This window comes from Salmo salar, chromosome ssa01, assembly GCF_905237065.1.
Source record: "Salmo salar chromosome ssa01, Ssal_v3.1, whole genome shotgun sequence".
In the NCBI taxonomy this organism is placed as follows: domain Eukaryota; kingdom Metazoa; phylum Chordata; class Actinopteri; order Salmoniformes; family Salmonidae; genus Salmo; species Salmo salar.
Genome location: NC_059442.1, coordinates 68,470,621 through 68,489,778, shown reverse-complemented (window position 1 = coordinate 68,489,778; position 19,158 = coordinate 68,470,621). Strand labels below are relative to the sequence as shown.

The 19,158-nt window shown below is 40.1% G+C and overlaps 1 protein-coding gene across 1 annotated transcript; it reads right to left on the bottom strand.

The window, feature by feature from the left end:
- Nucleotides 1–3,710: 3,710 nt before the first annotated feature.
- bicc1 (BicC family RNA binding protein 1) lies at nt 3,711–7,649 on the bottom strand. The gene is given in 2 exon segments (NM_001141226.1): nt 3,711–4,255; nt 7,298–7,649. Coding segments are annotated over 2 exon segments (306 nt in total). The 5' UTR covers nt 7,491–7,649; the 3' UTR covers nt 3,711–4,142.
- Between the last annotated feature and the right edge of the window lie 11,509 nt (nt 7,650–19,158).

The following is a 19,158-nucleotide window of genomic DNA, read 5'->3' as shown; positions in this document are numbered from 1 at the left end:
AATTACGTAAAATTCTGGCAAATTAGTTCGCAATGAGCCAGGCAATGAACGCAAGAGCAGTGACACAATTTCATGTTAGCAGGCAATATTAACTAAATATACAGGTTTAAAAATATAGACTTGTGTATTGATTTTAAAGAAAGGCATTGATGTTTATGGTTAGGTACATTGGTGCAACGACAGTGCTTTTTTTGCAGTAGGCTGTGATTCGATGAGAAATTAACAGGCACCGCATCGATTATATGCAACGCAGGACACGTTAGATAAACTAGTAATATCATCAACCATGTGTAGTTAACTAGTGATTATGTTAAGAGTGATAGTTTTTTTATAAGATAAGTTTAATGCTAGCTAGCAACTTACCTTTGCTTCTTGCTGCCCTCGCGTAACAGGTAGTCAGCCTTCCATGCAGGCTCCTCGTGGAGTGCAATGTAAGGCAGGTGGTTAGAGCGTTGGACTAATAACCAGAAGGTTGCAAAAACGAATCCCCGAATCCCCCCTGAACAAGGCAGTTAACCCCCGTTCCTAGGCCGTCATTGAAAATAAGAACGTGTTCTTAATCTGACTTGCCTAGTTAAATAAAGGTGTAAAAAAGATGTATATTAATAAATAATTCGGCAAATCGGTGGCCAAAAATACCGATTACCGATTGTTATTAAAACTTGAAATCGGCCCTAATTAAATCGGCCAATTCCAATTAATCGGTCGACCTCTACTCAGAAGGTCTCATAAGGTCTGAGCAAACAAGTTTTGCATGCAAATCTGATTGGACACAGCGTTTGATTATTTAAATATCAGCCTCAATTTAACTTCCAGAGTTGCTTTTTTTCATTCTGAGGGCTAATCACTGACATTTCCGGGGACAGCTCTTACTCGGGACAGGCCACCAAAATCGGGGACTTACCCCGGAAATCAGGTCATCCTAACTTGAGGGCTGCAGACAGTTTGACACCATACAATCATTAACGGATTTAAAACGGGTAATGCCTTGACAGGCAATATGAGGCATTACAATATGACCATGTCATTTTATTTAGAAGTAGGGCACCAAAACAAATTGTAATAATCTGTAACGGAGGTTCTCCACGGTCGGGGGACTTATTACTATTCAGCTCATTATTTCCCCTAATTCTTCGGAAAAAGGATCTGTTCCAAACTGGTAGGAAAAATATGCCACATACCCACTAACGCTGTTTAGGCCTATTTCCTTCTAATGTGGTGATGTACAGTGTAGTCATCATGATGTTTCTGGGTAACTGTTTCTCTCCGACAACAACCCCTACTCTCCTCCAACTTAATCTTACACACTCCCCTCAGCTCAAAAACTCTGATACAGATAGCAGGGGAAACAGACAAAACAGAGGACACTATAAAAACATGTATATCCTCAGCCCCACTTACAGTATACATGTATCAATTCAGTTAGAAGTAATATGCCTCTCATAGTAAAAACAGTCTTGACATACAGTAGATCCATGTGTGTGAACGTGTTGGAGAATATATGCATTTCAACACCTCATGACTATCTGGAAGAACAGATACTGGCTTAATGGATTTTATAGGGAGGATTGGAAATAAGTCACACTGCAATGCAAGCCAAGAGAGGCCTATGTATGGCTATTCAGATAAGATGTCTCACTACTTCACAAAATAAAAACCCACACACATTCCTAAACAGGTGTTTTTTTTACTACTCTAAATGAAGACTTCCAAAACTTCTCAAGACTGGAGGTTGAGATGGGAGGAAATGTTGTTAAGCACCTTTAAAACATTAGCAAGGCTTTATACAGATCCTTCTCCTTTTGCATAGTGCAGGTTACACAAGTTTCAAAGCAAGGGAGTCCAGAGATACGGTCACAGACAATAAAACCTAGAGTAAACATATACTGGAAGTTCCCACACAATGATTTCATTATGGGTCAAACTCTGGGCTGTGTCCACTTCAGGACAGAGTCCCACATCAACAAAGCCCTCTCCTCTAATGAAAACAGAGCCAGATGTTACAATGCTGAAGATAACATGTAAGGACCAATCAGAGCATCTTAAATAGGCTTGGAGGTACATATACAGTGCATTCGAAAAGTATTCAGACCCCTTCCCTTTTCACATTTTGTTACATTACAGCCTTATTCTAAAATGTATTAAATTGTTCCCCCCACCCCCTCAATCTAAACACAATACCCGATAATAACAAAGTGAAAACAGGTTTTTAGAATTTTTGCAAAATTACAAATTTTACACAAATATTCAGACCCTTTGCTATGAGAGTCGAAATTGAGTTCAGGTTTCCATTGATTCTCCTTGAGATGTTTCTACAACTTGATTGGAGCCATGAGGTCTAAGGAATTATCCATAGAGCTCCAAGACAGGATTGTCAAGGTACAGATCTGGGGAAGGCTTGGTCACCTCAGGGAGGTGACCAAGAACCCGATGGTCACTCTGACAGAACTCCAGTTCCTCTGTGGAGGAAGGACAACAATCTCCGCAGCACTCCACCAATCAGGCCTCTATGGTAGAGTGACCAGCGGAAGCCACTCCTCAGTAAAAAGGCACATGACAGCCCACTTGGAGTTTGCCAAAAGGCACCTAAAGGACTCTCAGATTCTCTACTCTGATGAAGCTGAGATTGAACTCTTTGGCCTGAATGTCAAGCGTCACATCTGGAGGAAACCTGGCACCATCCCTACGGTGAAGCATGGGGGTGACAGCGTCATGCTGTGGGAACTGGGAGACTAGTCAGGATTGAGGGTAAGATGAACAGAGCAAAGTACAGAGAGATCCTTGATGAAAACCTGCTCCAGAGCGCTCAAGACCTCAGACTGTGGTGAAGGTTCAACTTCCAACATGACCCTAAGCACACAGCCAAGACAACGCAGGAGTGGCTTCGGGACAAGTCTCTAAATGTCCTTGAGTAGCCCAGCCAGATTCCGGACTTGAACCCGATCTAACTTCTCTGGAAAGACCTGACAATAGCTGTGCCGCGACGCTCCCCATCTAACCTGACAGAGCTTGAGAGAATCTTCCAAGAAGAATGGGAGAAACTCTCCAAATACAGATGTGCCCAGCTTGTAGCATCATACCCAAGACGACTTGAGGCTGTAATCGCTGCCAAAGGTGCTTCAACAAAGTACTGAGTAAAAGGGTCTGATTACTTATGTAAATGTAATATTTCAGTTTTTTATTTAAAAAAAGGTTTTTGCTTTGTCATTATGGGGTATTGTGTGTCGACGAGGGGGGGGGGGAAATGATTTAATCAATTTTAGAATAAGGCAGAAGCATAACAAAATGTGGAAAAAGTCACGGGGTCTGAATACTTCCAAATGCACTGGTTAATTGTGCATTTAAAAAAACACAAGGATACTCTTACTAATGTTGAAGAATGAATGTCTTTAAAAAAAATACAAGCCCCATGGGATCGAGTACATCCTGGAACTCCACCAGATTAGAGGTAGTAGATAAAGGCTATTGCTGTTTCACGGTTGAGATTGTATGACCACTCACCCTGAACCACTTAGAGATTCTCAATTGGATTGCCTTAATTCCTTGCATCCTTTCCTCCCCTCCCTTTTGAAAAAGGTGAAAGGTAAGAGAGGAGGAAACAAATACACTTGTATAAAATGAAAACTATCCTTTTCCACTTGGGCAAATTATGTTTACAGAGGTGGAATCCCCAAATACATGTGTAATGTGGTAAAAAAAGAAATGTAGCTAGTTGTTCTAGACATTTTATTGATAAAACAACAAGTAATGTAAATGTATGCATGCTTTTCTCCTGAGAGTACAACAGCTGTTTCAAGGGGGTGTGGCGGATTTCAAAATTATTCCACCAGAGGCACTTGAGGAGAGGAGCAAACTCCTCCGTTTACCTATTAACGAATTGACACGCTCATACATATGGCGACCATCCCCCAAGAAGGGATGAGTTGAGGAGAATTGACTTCTCCCAATTGAGAAAAGGCCAATGACTGACCAGAGATGGAAACAAAGAGTAATATTCACTTCATGCCATGAGCTAAATGTTAACATGGGGAATTCCTGCCATGGTCATAGAAGCCACTAGAAAACAACATGTTAAAGAGATTGCCTCTGTGCACGCACACACACGCACAACGTTGCATACAGTATGTCCGGCAGACTTGGGTTTAGGGACGGCCTCTTGTTAAGTTGTTTTCCTGGAAAAGGCAGGGATGACATGGAGCTTTAAGGAATGCAGAGCAGCGTAGCAGCAACGGGGCCACAACCAGGTGGAGCTGAGCTGGAAGTGTGTGTGTGTGTGTGTGTGTGTGTGTGTGTGTGTGTGTGTGTGTGTGTGTGTGTGAGAGAGAGACAGAGAAATGAGGGTTACTTTAAAACCAGCTGCCATAATTCCTGTATACAAAAGACAAACTGCATATTTTCTTTTAACCAAAAAAAGAAATCAAAGCCATTAAATTCAATTAACAAAGAGTGCATCCTCAAAATCCTCAGGCTCTCCTAATTAACCTAAAACTGTTTTTATTTCATCTTCAAAACAGAATTTAAGAGCAGGTTTGATAACTGTGCTCCAATTAAACAATGATTTTTACTATAACGTCCACCCAAACAGATCTGGATTATATTGGGCACACTCATTCACTGAGGAGAGGCTTAGAGCATGAAACAACATTCATCAGAGATTAACTCGTTATAATCAAAAGAGTACTGTAATGAAAAAGAAAATAATCAAGGGAGAGTAGAGCAAACAGAATTCCACTGACTAGATATCTTCATATCCAACAGGATAAGAAAGAACAGTCAAGACAGACTAAGACATGGGTTGTCTTGTGTCAAGCTGAATATGAAACCCCTTGTTTTGTATGATATTATTTGAGCTTTCATGGGTTGTTTTCTTTGGGTTGATTATCTCATATCTTGTTAATGTTCCCCGTACGGTCTCCTTTGGCTGTTTCTCCAGCTGATGGCGACTCACTATCTTCATGTGGGATTGATAAAGAATCTTCTTCAGTTACATAACGCTGGAATCTTCCTCTACAAGATTGTGTGTTGCAATAACGGATGACGATGATCTCATCCTTTACACAGTCCTAGGGATGTCTCAGAGACTGACCAAACAAAACCTGACATCAGTCATTTAACTGTTCACTGACATGACAGTGACAGAGATTGATGATTAGATAGGAGAGTGAAAAATAACAACCACCGCCTGGAAAACGATAACATTGGATGCAGGTCCGCTTTGTATCTCAGCCAGATCTATGATTACAGGTTTGTACAGTACAGCAAATATAGACTATAAACTAAAATGGTCTTCATAGACACTTTTAATGAGGTTTAATAAGCATTTTTTTTAAATTAGGCTTTTACAATGGTGATGCTACCAATGACCAGGAAATATTTTTAGGATAGTTTGATCTCATTAAGGGGTCTTACTGAGAGAAGTGTTTTCGCCAACTATTGAGGAAGGTAAAACTTGAGTCATGACCATAACACACACTTGCTCATAGCGACTCCTATTGGTTGAGTTGTGTGCATGCTCCTTAACTGCTGACCACAGCACAAACATTATTGATGCATGTGTGCTGACCATAGCCGTGGGAAGTAGTTTGGGTGCGGGGTTGCTGCAATCGTTTTGCTGAGGGGGTGGGGTGGGGTAGAGACGTAGAAACATTACTGAAGACGTCTATATCGGTCTGCTAATACAGGACTAGTAAAGGCCAAGTGCACTACTTTTTGGAAAAAAATTTAAACTAAATGTATTCTGAACAAAAATATAAACGCAACATGTAAAGTGTTCCATACACACGAAAAGCTTATTTCTCTAAAATGTTGTGCACTCACAAGTAACCCGGACAACGCTGGGCCAATTGTACGCCGCCCAATGAGTCTCCCAGTTGCGGCCGGCTGCGACAGAGCCTGGACTCGAACCCAGAATCTCTAGTGGCACAGCTAGCACTGCGATGCAGTGCTATAGAATACTGCGACACTCGGGAGGCCCCAGCATTTGTAACTTGGGTCTGATAATTATCTGTACAAAACAGTTAATCTGATAATACTTGTGGAATATACAAATACTTGCTTGATGTTTTCCAGGTTCTTGAAATAATTTGCAAATGCAACTTACTTCTATGTGAAAACTGAAGTGGTCTACTCTTCCTTTTCCATTTTAGTAGATGCTCTTATCCAGAGCAACTTACAGTAGAGTGCATACATTTTCATACTGGTCCCCCATGGTAATCAAACCCACAATCCTAGCATTTCAAGCGCCATGCTCTACCAAATGAGCCACATCATCGTCACAAACCACTTGATGTCTCAATGTATTCAAATATTGTATTGTGCATTGTTATTCTTCATGGTGATGGAAAGTCTATGGGTACAAACCTACATGACCATACAGTAATGTACATTTGCATTAAGTGGTTTGTAAGGATGGTAAATTAATACTGCACGAAAAGTGTTTGTTTGATCAAGAAAAAATATTTAATTTAATGTGGATGTTGTGTCTTTGCCCATAACTTTGCACCTTTTGATGTAAATGTTTGAGGAATTAGTTGTATTCTATCTGAATACCATTAGAATGACAATCGCAGAGAAAGGGACAGGGCAACAACTCTTACAATTCCACCTATTGAATACTGCAAGATATATGCTGAATTATTTTTTGGTCCTGCTACAGACTTCTATATTAGTCTGCTAATACTAATAAAGGCCCAGTGCAATAGTTTTATGAAGAAAAATAATTATATATATATATAAAAATGAACAGGGGGTGTTGCAGCACCCCTACTTCCCGCTGCTTTAGTGGTGACCGTGACCACACGTAACAATGCTAAACTTCAGTCAGAATTAAATAACTAGTATTGCATAAACTACTGTACCGTGTCTATAAAGTTTGTTTTAATGCATGCAATATTGATTGAGGCAACGTTCTATATTAGACTATATGCCCATCCTAGGAAGAAAAAAACTACGATATGACATTGATTATATCTCAATACCATCCCAGCAGAAGCCACAATGTCAAATTGCTTTCTGTGGTCAAAAGAAAGTACAAAGAAATGTTTCAAATGCTGACCCCCCAAAAAATCTGCTGGACAGTCTAACGGCAGGATACGCTACAAAGTAATACATAGGCCTACAAATTACTGGACACGAAAATAAGCAACTGAATGTGAAGGAAAAAACTACAAATACCATATGAAGGGTAAAACATAGTTTTTGGAAGCATACAGTTGGCATCGTTCCCATTCGCAAAACAAAGGAATGTTTTATAATTTTGCAAAACATGTCAAAAATATTTCTGTATTTCTTTCTTTACCTAATAACATGACTTCCAGTTTCTTGCGGTCCACTCGAAATCTTTCCTCCGTCCACTCCGGGTCTGGTAAGGCATGGGGTCCGCTCAAGTCATCCTCGGAGCCGGGGACCGGGGAGTCAGTACTACGCTCGCTATTTGAGCCCTGGTCCGACTGTTGCAAGTATCCGCTCAGAGAGTCGCACTGGGCAGCCATTGCGCTGCACAGCAACGTTTCCAATGGCCACTGCGTTTCGAAAAAAAAATGTACTACCACGTTGTGGATTGTAAAACCTACTTTCCCTTATTTATCTATCACTTTGAGATTTTGTCCAGACTCATTGTTGCGCATTGACTTCTTCCTCGACCGTTTCCTCGATCCCCTCTGTTCTCCCCATTGAGTGGCGGTTCTACTGAGTCTAGAACACAAGTAAAGTTTCAGGTGTCAGACACAACTCGAAGATGTGGGACTCCTCCCAAATGTAGTTTCTTTAGCATGTACTATTCCTTCCTGTCATTTGTCCCAATAAACAGGTTTATTTTCCATTGACCCAGGTTTATCCGACGTTGTTTTTTTGAAAATGTGTAATGAAAATGGAAGACAGGTATAGGAGGAATGTTCTATAGATCGACAACATTTGTATTCGTTCGAGAGGGGTTGATTTTCTTTTGTCTGTAACTTTTTTCATTGCGACAAATTATGATGTAAACGGTGTTTTCGAATAAATTAGGATTGCCGAATAATTTTGAAGGTACGCAGGTCACATGATGTCAACAAGTATACTACCCTAACTATAAAGCTCCTCTCCACATTTAATTCTAAGGGATGGCTTGAAATTTACAGAATGGTTACCTGGAGGAAAATGGGGGCGGGTCATGCTTTTTCAATTTCAATCAAGGGGAAGATTTAGTATTTTTTTCAATCTAGTTAAGGGGAGGGTCGTGTAGTTTGTCATTTATTCTCAGTGTTTTAGAATCAGTTGCTAATTAGGCTATAAATTGATGTGTGCTCGATGTTGCCCCTCATCTGTGATTCTCAGCTGGTTCTTCAATATCAAGTGAGCCTATAGGCTATTTTGTGTGTTCTCAATCAAATGATTCATTGCCTATATGCTATAGGCTACGAAGTGCATGCTCAGGAAAAGCACAGAGCAAAATTATATTTCTATTATAGCTGCTGGGATGGTGTAAATGACAAGTCAACTAATATTCCAACTCTAAGCCCTGCTCTGCTCTTGCTGATCAAAAACGATGTGGTGTGCTGCCTAACCAATGGCTGTGCTGTGTAGGACTATGGTGGGAGTTCAGGAGAGTCAAAGGCTTCTTCTGAAAAACATTTTTGATTAAGGGCTAGTACAAAAAATTCACTATCTTGCGTGCGGACTAGCCTATTGCCTAATGTTCTGTTCAGTTTGAGAAGGAGGACCGAAGGTCAACTTTGATAGCTTGTTCCTACTAAAATTTATTTTATTAAAATCAATAGGTTTCTTGCCCATGATGTATTTATCAGCGTTATTGACCTCACAATAAGCCAGATTCGAGTAACTTACATTCTGGTGCTGAAACATGAAGCAGCAGCAGCAGCTGTGCCACAATCAATCTGCCTGTTTGACATTTTCAATTAGGTTATAGGCTGCTATATCCATAGATTTGTCGGTCAATTCCGCCACCCACCATGCACTCTTTAAATACCTGACCTCCATGTCAGTGAAGGGCTGTTAAGTTAAAACCAAGACTCAAATTGATGGGGTAAGAGAGGGTATGTCATAGGCCTACCTTTTATTAAAGAAAATGGCAAAAAGCACACGCCTTTCCCTTGTTAGCTTAAGATTTTGAAGAAAATAAAACGGATCCGATTATACAAAGTGATCTATAACAGTTATTTAGGGTGGCAGGTAGCCTAGTGGTTAGAGTGTTGAGCCAGTAACCGAAAGGTTGCTGGATTGAATCCCTGAGCTGACTAGGTAAAACTCTGTCATTCTGCCCCTGAGCAAGGCAGTTAACAACCCACTGTTCACCGGAATTAAGGCAGCCCCTTGTACTTCTCTGATTCAGAGGGGTTGGGATAAATGTGGAAGTAACATTTCAGTTGAAGGCATTCAGTTGTACAACTGATTAGGTATCCCTTTATTTGGTCCGCGATGCTTTATGCTAGAAACATGTCTATCCATGCTGGCTTTTGCGGGCAACCTGAGACATGAAACAGATAGGTGGAAGGGCATACAGGCTGTAGCCTATTTATTATTGAGCAATTTACCTAAATGGGTAAAGGAACCTTTAACAACTACTTCATTTTTATTCAACAGTGAACATGTTTCCATCCACAGTTTTTATGTGAGGAAAATCATACTGTATAAAAAAAATCATGACAGCTGTGATGGAAACAGGAAGTTTCAGTACAATTTTATAAATGCCGACAAATAATTTGTTAATTCGACATGGTAGGAACTTTTTGTATCGGTAAAATTAACTATACGAGAAATGGTGGTGGAAACACCTTTATGCGCAAATATTGATATAACAACCATCATATCAAAGTAAATTTGGAGTCATGCGATGATATGGTGGTGTGGTCCTCCCACTACGACTCGGGAAACCATACAGTTTATTAGGCTACAGATTAAATAAATGAGGATGAATTTCACAGGGTGGTGAAAGTGCACAGTGATCTTGATGCTCCTTTCAAATAAATATCAACAGGTTTATTCTGGTGACAGGATGATCAATGCTTGACTGCTGTTTGACAAATACAATTATTTTTGGTCTTATCCATAATAATCTCATCATGCAGACTCATCATGCCAACCCGCAGAGCCTACCCGCACTGTATCTGCAAACTGTTTGCTAGAGTGCACGTGCCAAGACCAGAGTAGGCACAATTTGCTATTTAACACAACAGTTTTTGTGACAAATCTATTGGTAGAGAGCGAACAGTCTTGCGACATGCAGGAGACCTGGTTCAAACCCAGTTAGTCACAAGAGCAAGATTAAATAGGGAGGGGAAAGGCTTTCCTTAGGAGGCCTATGACAGGGCTTGTCAAAAAGTATTCAACCCCTTTGTTATGACAAGCCTAAATAAGTTTGGGACTAAAAATGTGCTTAACAAATCGCATAATAAGTTGCATGGACTCATTCCATGTTCAGTAATTGTGGTTAACATGATTTTTGAATGACTACCCCATCTCTGTACCCCACACATACAATTATCTGTAAGGTCCCTTAATTGAGTAGTACATTTCAAGCTTGGATTCAACCACCAAGACCAGGGAGGCTGTTCAATGGCTTGCAAAGAAGGGCACCGATTGGTAGATGTTTTAAAAATAAAAAATCAGACACTGAATATCCCTTTGAGCACAGTGAAGTTTTTAATTACACTTTGTCATTACAAAGATACAGGCATCCTTCCTAACTCAGTTCCCGGAGAGGAAGGAAACTGCTCAAGGATTTTCACCATGAGGCCAATGGTGATTTTAAAACAGTTACATGGTTTAATGGATGAGATATCAGAAAACTGAGGATGGATAAACAACTCCACAGTATTAACATAAATGACAGTAAAAAGAATGAAGCCGGTACAGAATAAAAAATATAAAAAATTGCATCCTGTTTGCAACAAGGCACTTAAGGAAAACTGTAAAAAATGTTGCAAAGAAATTCACTTTTTGCCCTGAATACAAAGCATTATGTTTAGGGAAAATCCAACACATCACTCAGTACCACTCTACATATTTTCTATGGGATTATAATGATGACAGAATTACATGAGTTTTTATTTAGAAATTTGTGGTTGCACATTGAGATTCGTGGTTGCAAGGCATGCCAGTGATTTGCTTATCATGTGAAATATAATGGTACATTTCAGACAAACTCCAGGTCCAGCCATTGCATTGACAGCGACTATTACGTTAGCTAGCTGGCCTCTGACATTTCTCCTAGCTTTACTATCAACTGGCTAGCTTCATCAGGCAGCTTTAGATGCAAGGTGAAAGCAAATATATTTGCTAGTTAGTTACCCATCTGATTGAGGAAGTTGATTATAAATGCCATCAGCTAGCTATATAGCTAAATTTAAACTGCTGGGGGAAAGCTGGCTAGCTATCTAACTCCCGCCATCATCACTGCAGTGTAGCTAATGTTAGCTAGGTTTCTAGAAAATAAAATACAAATATTTGAAGCTATATTTTAAAGACTTACTAACTTTTGAACACTTGTCAAACTACTTCATTCCACTGCCTGTTTATTGATTAATTGGTGACTGAAAAAGTTGTTAAGAAAAATGCCCCTCACAATTTCATTTCAAATAGACTATTAGGTATCATTTTTTTTACATTTTCATTTGAGTCATTTTTATCCAGAGCGACTTACAGTAGTGAATGCATACATTTCATTTCATGCATTTTATTATTATTATTATTTTTTGTACTGGCCCCCCGTGGGAATCGAACCCACAACCCTGGCGTTGCAAACACCATGCTCTACCAGCTGAGCCACAGGGAAGACTGGTAGATGTGCATATTTACATGAGTGTTTAATTAGCCTAGTTAGCCAAGTTACTGACTGACGAGGATTATTGTTATGAATGTTTTTCGTTATTGCATTTCAGGTGGAGATGGAGTAAGATCACTAGAAAGTAGCATGCTGCCAGACCACCAAAGGACCCTAGAGGTATTACAGTAAAATGCTTATGAACTGGATATTGTATTTGAATTGCCCATTTATATTAATGACACTAACAAAATCGTTGGATTGTTCAGCAATGTGCAGTAAATGCTAACGGCTTTGGTGATGAAACATACATAATGTATTTATTGTCATCTCCCTATCAGGCCACTGCATGCTGTGACAAGGGTCTGGATGGTGACACACATCTACGTCAAGCTGCCTGCATACTGGGGCCTTCAGTGGTACTTTCCCTTTGGGCTTGGATGGTAACACACTTCTTCTTACTGTCTTTTGAACACTTGTCAAATTACATTCCACTGACTGCTTATTGATTCATTGGTGACTGAAACAGTTGGCAAGAAAAATGCCCCTCTCAATTTCACTGCAAATAGATTAGCTAGCTAATAGTAAACTGGTGACAACTTGGTCAAACTTATGAATATGTAAAACCTTTTACGAAATGATGGCACATTAAAGGTAGTAAGGGTTCCAGCAGTGAAATTTGAGCAGTGAGGTTAATTTCTTCCCCCTCTCTGCTCTTTTCCTCAGGTTGAAGCACATCCCTAACACCCAGATAGATCTAAAGAACTTGGGAACCTCCCAGCCACCAGAAAAATAATCTTGTTCTTGGAGTTTATTCACAAGGTTAGATAGAAATAGATCCACACATGTTATTCTCTATCATGAAGAATTGTCGCTAAACTTGGGAAGCTCATTCAATAATACAGAAGTGGATGATTTCTGTCACAAGGGACTGAACTTTGTACATTTAAAAAAAATGTAAACTACAATTAGTTGAATGAGGTATTAGTGAAGTGCAGGAACAAAATCCTGTACACTCCTGTATAAAGAACCTATGGCTGTCAGGACTTCAATTTACTAAATACAGTTACCATTTTCTTTTGTTAATCTTTGCAGGTTTGTCATATGATTTCCAGGAGCCTAGTGGAGATGGATACAACCATAATCCAAGGCAGGACATTTCCCTGCATCCAGGTTGAGGCCTGCTACCAGCACGAACATGGAGCACTCCATGTAAGTCATGTCTACTGTATTTTGTATAAATACAGTATAGCTAATACTCCACTCATATGAGTGTGGAGAAGCCCTATGCACCATAAAGCTGTCTACTCCTGGAGTAACTCCTGGTCAGAGAGACTGATTAGAGAGTTTTGCCAAGGCCCTGGCCAATAGGAGGTCAGGGGTGAGGGCTTTTGGGTCAGAGGGAGTGAGAGCAAAGTTACAGACATGAAGATACAACTTGAACCACAGAGTAAAGCTACCTTCAAACCAAAATGCACGAAGCACATGTCCAACACAGTTGTTTGGTGGGGAAAAACACTGTTTTATGTTTTTAAATGATTGGATAGTCTTTGCAACTTTTATCACAACACAAGCCTCCCCCCAACACACTCCTCCTATTGAAAGCCATTGAGTTGCTGCGTCTTTTACTCATCCATTTGACTGATTGGAAGGCAGTCCTCAATCATCAATAATGTAAATGTGAACTCTCTTGCTCGATCTCTGTCAAGCGCATTCAGTACCTCTACCCATTTCGCTACAGGTGCTAGAGACAGAATATTCTCCAGAGCCTTCAGACCAACTACCTGCGATCTCTCCAGAGCACAGAGAAGTAATCTCTGCTGTTGGTAATATACTTTATGTAAACCTCCTTCAATATGGTTGTCTGTGTGATGACATACAGTGAGGGAAAAAAGTATTTGATCCCCTGCTGATTTTGTACGTTTGCTCACTGACAAAGAAATGATCAGTCTATAAGTGTAATGGTAGATTTATTTGAACAGTGAGAGACAGAATAACAACAAAAAAATCCAGAAAAACGCATGTCAAAAATGTTATAAATTGATTTGCATTTTAATGAGGGAAATAAGTATTTGACCCCCTCTCAATCAGAAAGATTTCTGGCTCCCAGGTGTCTTTTATACAGGTAACGAGCTGAGATTAGGAGCACACTCTTAAAGGGAGTGCTCCTAATCTCAGCTTGTTACCTGTATAAAAGACACATGTCCACAGAAGCAATCAATCAGATTCCAAACTCTCCACCATGGCCAAGACCAAAGAGCTCTCCAAGGATGTCAGGGACAAGATTGTAGACCTACACAAGGCTGGAATGGGCTACAAGACCATCGCCAAGCAGCTTGGTGAGAAGGTGACAACATTTGGTGCGATTATTCGCAGATGGAAGAAACACAAAAGAACTGTAAATATCCCTTGGCCTGGGGCTCCATGCAAGATCTCACCTCGTGGAGTTGCAATGATCATGAGAACGGTGAGGAATCAGCCCAGAACTACACGGTAGGATCTTGTCAATGATCTCAAGGCAGCTGGGACCATAGTCACCAAGAAAACAATTGGTAACACACTACGCTGTGAAGGACTGAAATCCTGCAGCGCCCGCAAGCTCCCCCTGCTCAAGAAAGCACATATACATGCCCGTCTGAAGTTTGCCAATGAACATCTGAATGATTCAGAGGACAACTGGGTGAAAGTGTTGTGGTCAGATGAGACCAAAATGGAGCTCTTTGGCATCAACTCAACTTGCCGTGTTTGGAGGAGGAGGAATGCTGCCTATGACCCCAAGAACACCATCCCCACCGTCAAACATGGAGGTGGAAACATTATGCTTTGGGGGTGTTTTTCTGCTAAGGGGACAGGACAACTTCACCGCATCAAAGGGACGATGGACGGGGCCATGTATCGTCAAATCTTGGGTGAGAACCTCCTTCCCTCAGCCAGGGCATTGAAAATGGGTCGTGGATGGGTATTTCAGCATGACAATGACCCAAAACACAGGGCCAAGGCAACAAAGGAGTGGCTCAAGAAGAAGCACAATAAGGTTCTGGAGTGGCCTAGCCAGTCTCCAGACCTTAATCCCATCGAAAATCTTTGGAGGGAGCTGAAGGTTCGAGTTGCCAAACGTCAGCCTCGAAACCTTAATGACTTGGAGAAGATCTGCAAAGAGGAGTGGGACAAAATCCCTCCTGAGATGTGTGCAAACCTGGTGGCCAACTACAAGAAACGTCTGACCTCTGTGATTGCCAACAGGGGTTTTGCCACCAAGTACTAAGTCATGTTTTGCAGAGGGGTCAAATACTTATTTCGCTCATTAAAATGCAAATCAATTTCTAACATTTTTGACATGCGTTTTTCTGGATGTTTTTGTTGTTGTTATTCTGTCTCTCACTGTTCAAATAAACCTACCATTAAAATTATAGACTGATCATTTCTTTGTCAGTGGGCAAACGTACAAAATCAGCAGGGGATCAAATACTTTTTTCCCTCACTGTATTATCCAGGGCCATATTTGCATATTATCCAGGGCCACTGGTTGGATTGGATTTACTGTACTCATTCAAACTCATGTGCTCTCCTCCCACTAAAAGTCTCCCAGACTTCTATAAAAATGAATGTGTCCATCCCTCTATTCCCAGGTGGGTCTGCTGGGCCATGGAACTCTAGATCAGAATATTAAAAAACCTGTCACAATGTTGTCTGCTATCGACAGTTCCTTGAGGAAGGATGCAACTATCAAGGCTTTAAATAGTCAAATTTGGGGGATGAACATCAAATGCAATGAAGTTTTGTATAAGCTACTCGTACATTATTTTAATAGGTTACAAAACAATAACTGTTTCTTAGCCTCTTCTCATTTTTACTATCTACTATGGTAACTTAAACATCTGACAACATGCAGACTTTATCCATCAAGACAACACTTAGAGCTTATGATTCAAAAAAATCTAAAATCAATGCAAGTCTCATATCCAGGGTCAATACATTTTTATTCATGTATAAACACAGGTGTGCCAACTAAATATATAGATGAGACTGAAGAATCCCAGATGAGACTGAAGAATAGGACAAATAGGCTGCGTTTAGTTGGCCATCCAAAGTCTGATATTTTTTTCACAAATTGTTCTTTTGACCAATCAGATCAATCAAAGAGCTGATGTGAAAAGATCTGATGTAATTAGTAGAGAATATATCAGAATTGGGCTGACTGTCTAAAAGCAGCCAGGGACAAGTGAATATAAGTCAGTTTCTATGAATTTGAGTGGTTACATACACTACATGTTAAATTGCTACGAGACAGAGATAAGGAGACTCTTGCTATAATCAAAGGAAAGGTACCACTGAAGGCCCCAGTATGCAGGCAGCTTGACGTAGATGTGTGTCACGATCCAGACCCTTGTCACAGCATGCAGTGGCCTGATAGGGAGATGACAATAAATACATTATGTACGTTTCATCACCAAAGCCGTTAGCATTTACTGCACATTGCTGAACAATCCAATGATTTTGTTAGTGTCATTAATATAAATGGGCAATTCAAATACAATATCCGGTTCATAAGCATTGACTGTAATACCTTTATGGTCCTTTGGTGGTCTGGCAGCATGCTGCTTTCTAGTGATCTTACTCCATCTCCACCTGAAATGCAATAATGAAAACAAATAAATAACAATAATCCTAGTCAGTCAGTAACTTGGCTAACTAGGCTAATTAAAGAACATCAGCCAAATGATACCCAACCAGCCTAAAAGTCTATTTAAAGTGAAATAGGGAGGGGCATTTTTCTTCCCAACTTTTTTAGTCACTAATTAATCAATAAACAAGCAGTGGAAAGAAGCAGTTTGACAAGTGTTCAAAAGTCAGTAACAAGTCTTTAAAATAAAGCTTCAAATATATATTCTCTACAAATATATTCTCTACAAACCTAGTTAACATTAACTACACTGCAGTGATGATGGCGGGAGTTAGCTAGCTAGCTAGATTTCCCCCAGCAGTTTCAATTTAGCTATCTAGCTAGCTAATGGCATTTATAATCTACTTCAACAATCAGATGGTTAACTAACTAGCAAATATATTTGTTTTCCCCTGGTCTGGAGTTTGTCTGAAATGCACCATTATATTCACATGATCAGCAAACTGCTGTCATGCCTTTTCACACACCAAGAAAAAGATGAACACAGATAAGAGACTATTACATTCAAGTAGATTGTTTTCATTTAATTACCCTCATCCTCTATTGCTCATGTGGGGAGCTACTTCCTGAGATTTGATTGATGGAACAATCCAGCCAATGTTTAGGCGGTTGTAGTTTTGGTAGAGGGAACTGATTGTCAGGAGTAAAAGGTCCTGCACCCAGAGCGCATATCACATTTTCACTTCCAAATATCTTTCTACAATTATACTAAACGTTTTAAAAGCTTACGAATCTCTTGGTAATGTGACAACAGTCACAGAACTCAGAGCGTGCACAGATTCAAAATCTGCAAGTGTATTTTTTATTCACAGCTGAATATTCATACTCATAAAATATCTTATACTTGCTAATCTTATTGAATGTATGTATTCAAATGTCAAGTTACAAGTTTAGCAAGTTCCTTGGTGTCCACATCAACAACAAACTAGAATGGTCCAAACACACAAAGCCTATTCCCTCTCAGGAAACGAAAAAGATTTGGCATGGGTCCTGAGATCCTCAGAAGGTTCTACAGCTGCAACATCAAGAGCATCCTGACTGGTTGCATCACTGCCTGGTACGACAATTGCTCGCACTCTGACTGCAAGGCACTACAGAGGATAGCGCGTACGGCCCAGTACATCACTGGGGCTAAGCTGCCTGCCATCCAGGACCTCTACACCAGGCAGTGTCAGGAAGGCCCTAAAAATTGTCAAAGACCCCAGCCACCCCAGTCATAGACTATTCTCTCTACTACCGCATGGCAAGTGGTACCGGAGTGCCAAGTCTAGGATAAAAAGGCTTCTCAACAGTTTTTACCCCCCAAGCCATAAGACTCCTGAACAGGTAATCAAATAATGGCTACTCGGACTATTTGCATTGTGTGCCCCCCCAACCCCTCTTTTTATGCTGCTGCTACTCTCTGTTTATCATATATGCATAGTCACTTTAACTATACATTCATGTACATACTACCTCAATTGGGCCGACCAACCAGTGCTCCCGCACATCGGCTAACCGGGCTATCTGCATTGTGTTCCACCCACCACCCGCCAACCCCTTTTTTACGCTACTGCTACTCTCTGTTCATCATATATGCATAGTCACTTTAACCATATCTACATGTACATACTACCTCAATCAGCCTGACTAACCGTTGTCTTTTATGTAGCCTCACTACTTTTATAACCTCGCTACTGTATATAGCCTGTCTTTTTTACTGTTGTTTTATTTCTTTACCTACCTATTGTTCACCTGATACATTTTTTGCACTATTGGTTAGAGCCTGTAAGTAAGCATTTCACTGTAAGGTCTACACCTGTTGTATTCAGAGCACGTGACAAATCAACTTTGATTTGAGCAACAGTTGTGAAATCTTTCACACGTCATGATACAAGCTTGCAAAATTAAATTACACATTAGCTAAACGTACTTGCAACCACATCTCAATGTGCGATCACAAAATTCTAAATACAAACTCACCTAGTTCTGTCATCATTATAATCCCATAATTTTCAAGCATGGTGGTGGCTGCATCATGCTGTGGGTGTGCTTGTCATCAGCAAGGACTGGGGAGTTTTTTAGGATAGAAGAAACTGAATACAGCTATAAGCACAGGAAAAATCCTAGAGGAAAACCTGCTTCAGTCTACTTTCCAACAAACACTGGGAGACAAATTCACCTTTCAGCAGGACAATAACCTTAAACACAAGGCCAAATCTACACTGGAGTTGCTTACCAATATGACATTGAATGTTCCTGAGTGGCCTAGTTAGTTTTGACTTAAATCGCCTTGAAAATCTATGACAAGTCTTGAAAATGGCTGTCTAGCAATGATCAAAAAACAACTTGACATAGCTTGAAGAATTGTAAAAAGAATAATGGCCAAATATTGTACAATCCAGGTGTGCAAAGCTCTTACCCCAAAAGACTCTCAGCTGTAATCTCCACCAAAGGTTATTCTACAAAGTATTGACTCAGTGGTGTGAATTGATTAAATTGAGATGTAAATTAGATATTTCTGCATTTCATTTTCAATAAATTAGCAAACATTTCTAAAACATGTAATTATGGAGTATTGTGTGTAGATGGGTGAGGAAAAATATGTAATCCATTTTGAATTAAGTCTGTAACACAACAAAATGTGGAATAAGGGGTATGAATACTTTTTGAAGGCACATAAACTGCATAGGATGACATTGGAAGGAATTAGAGGGAAATAAGAGTAGGAAAGGAA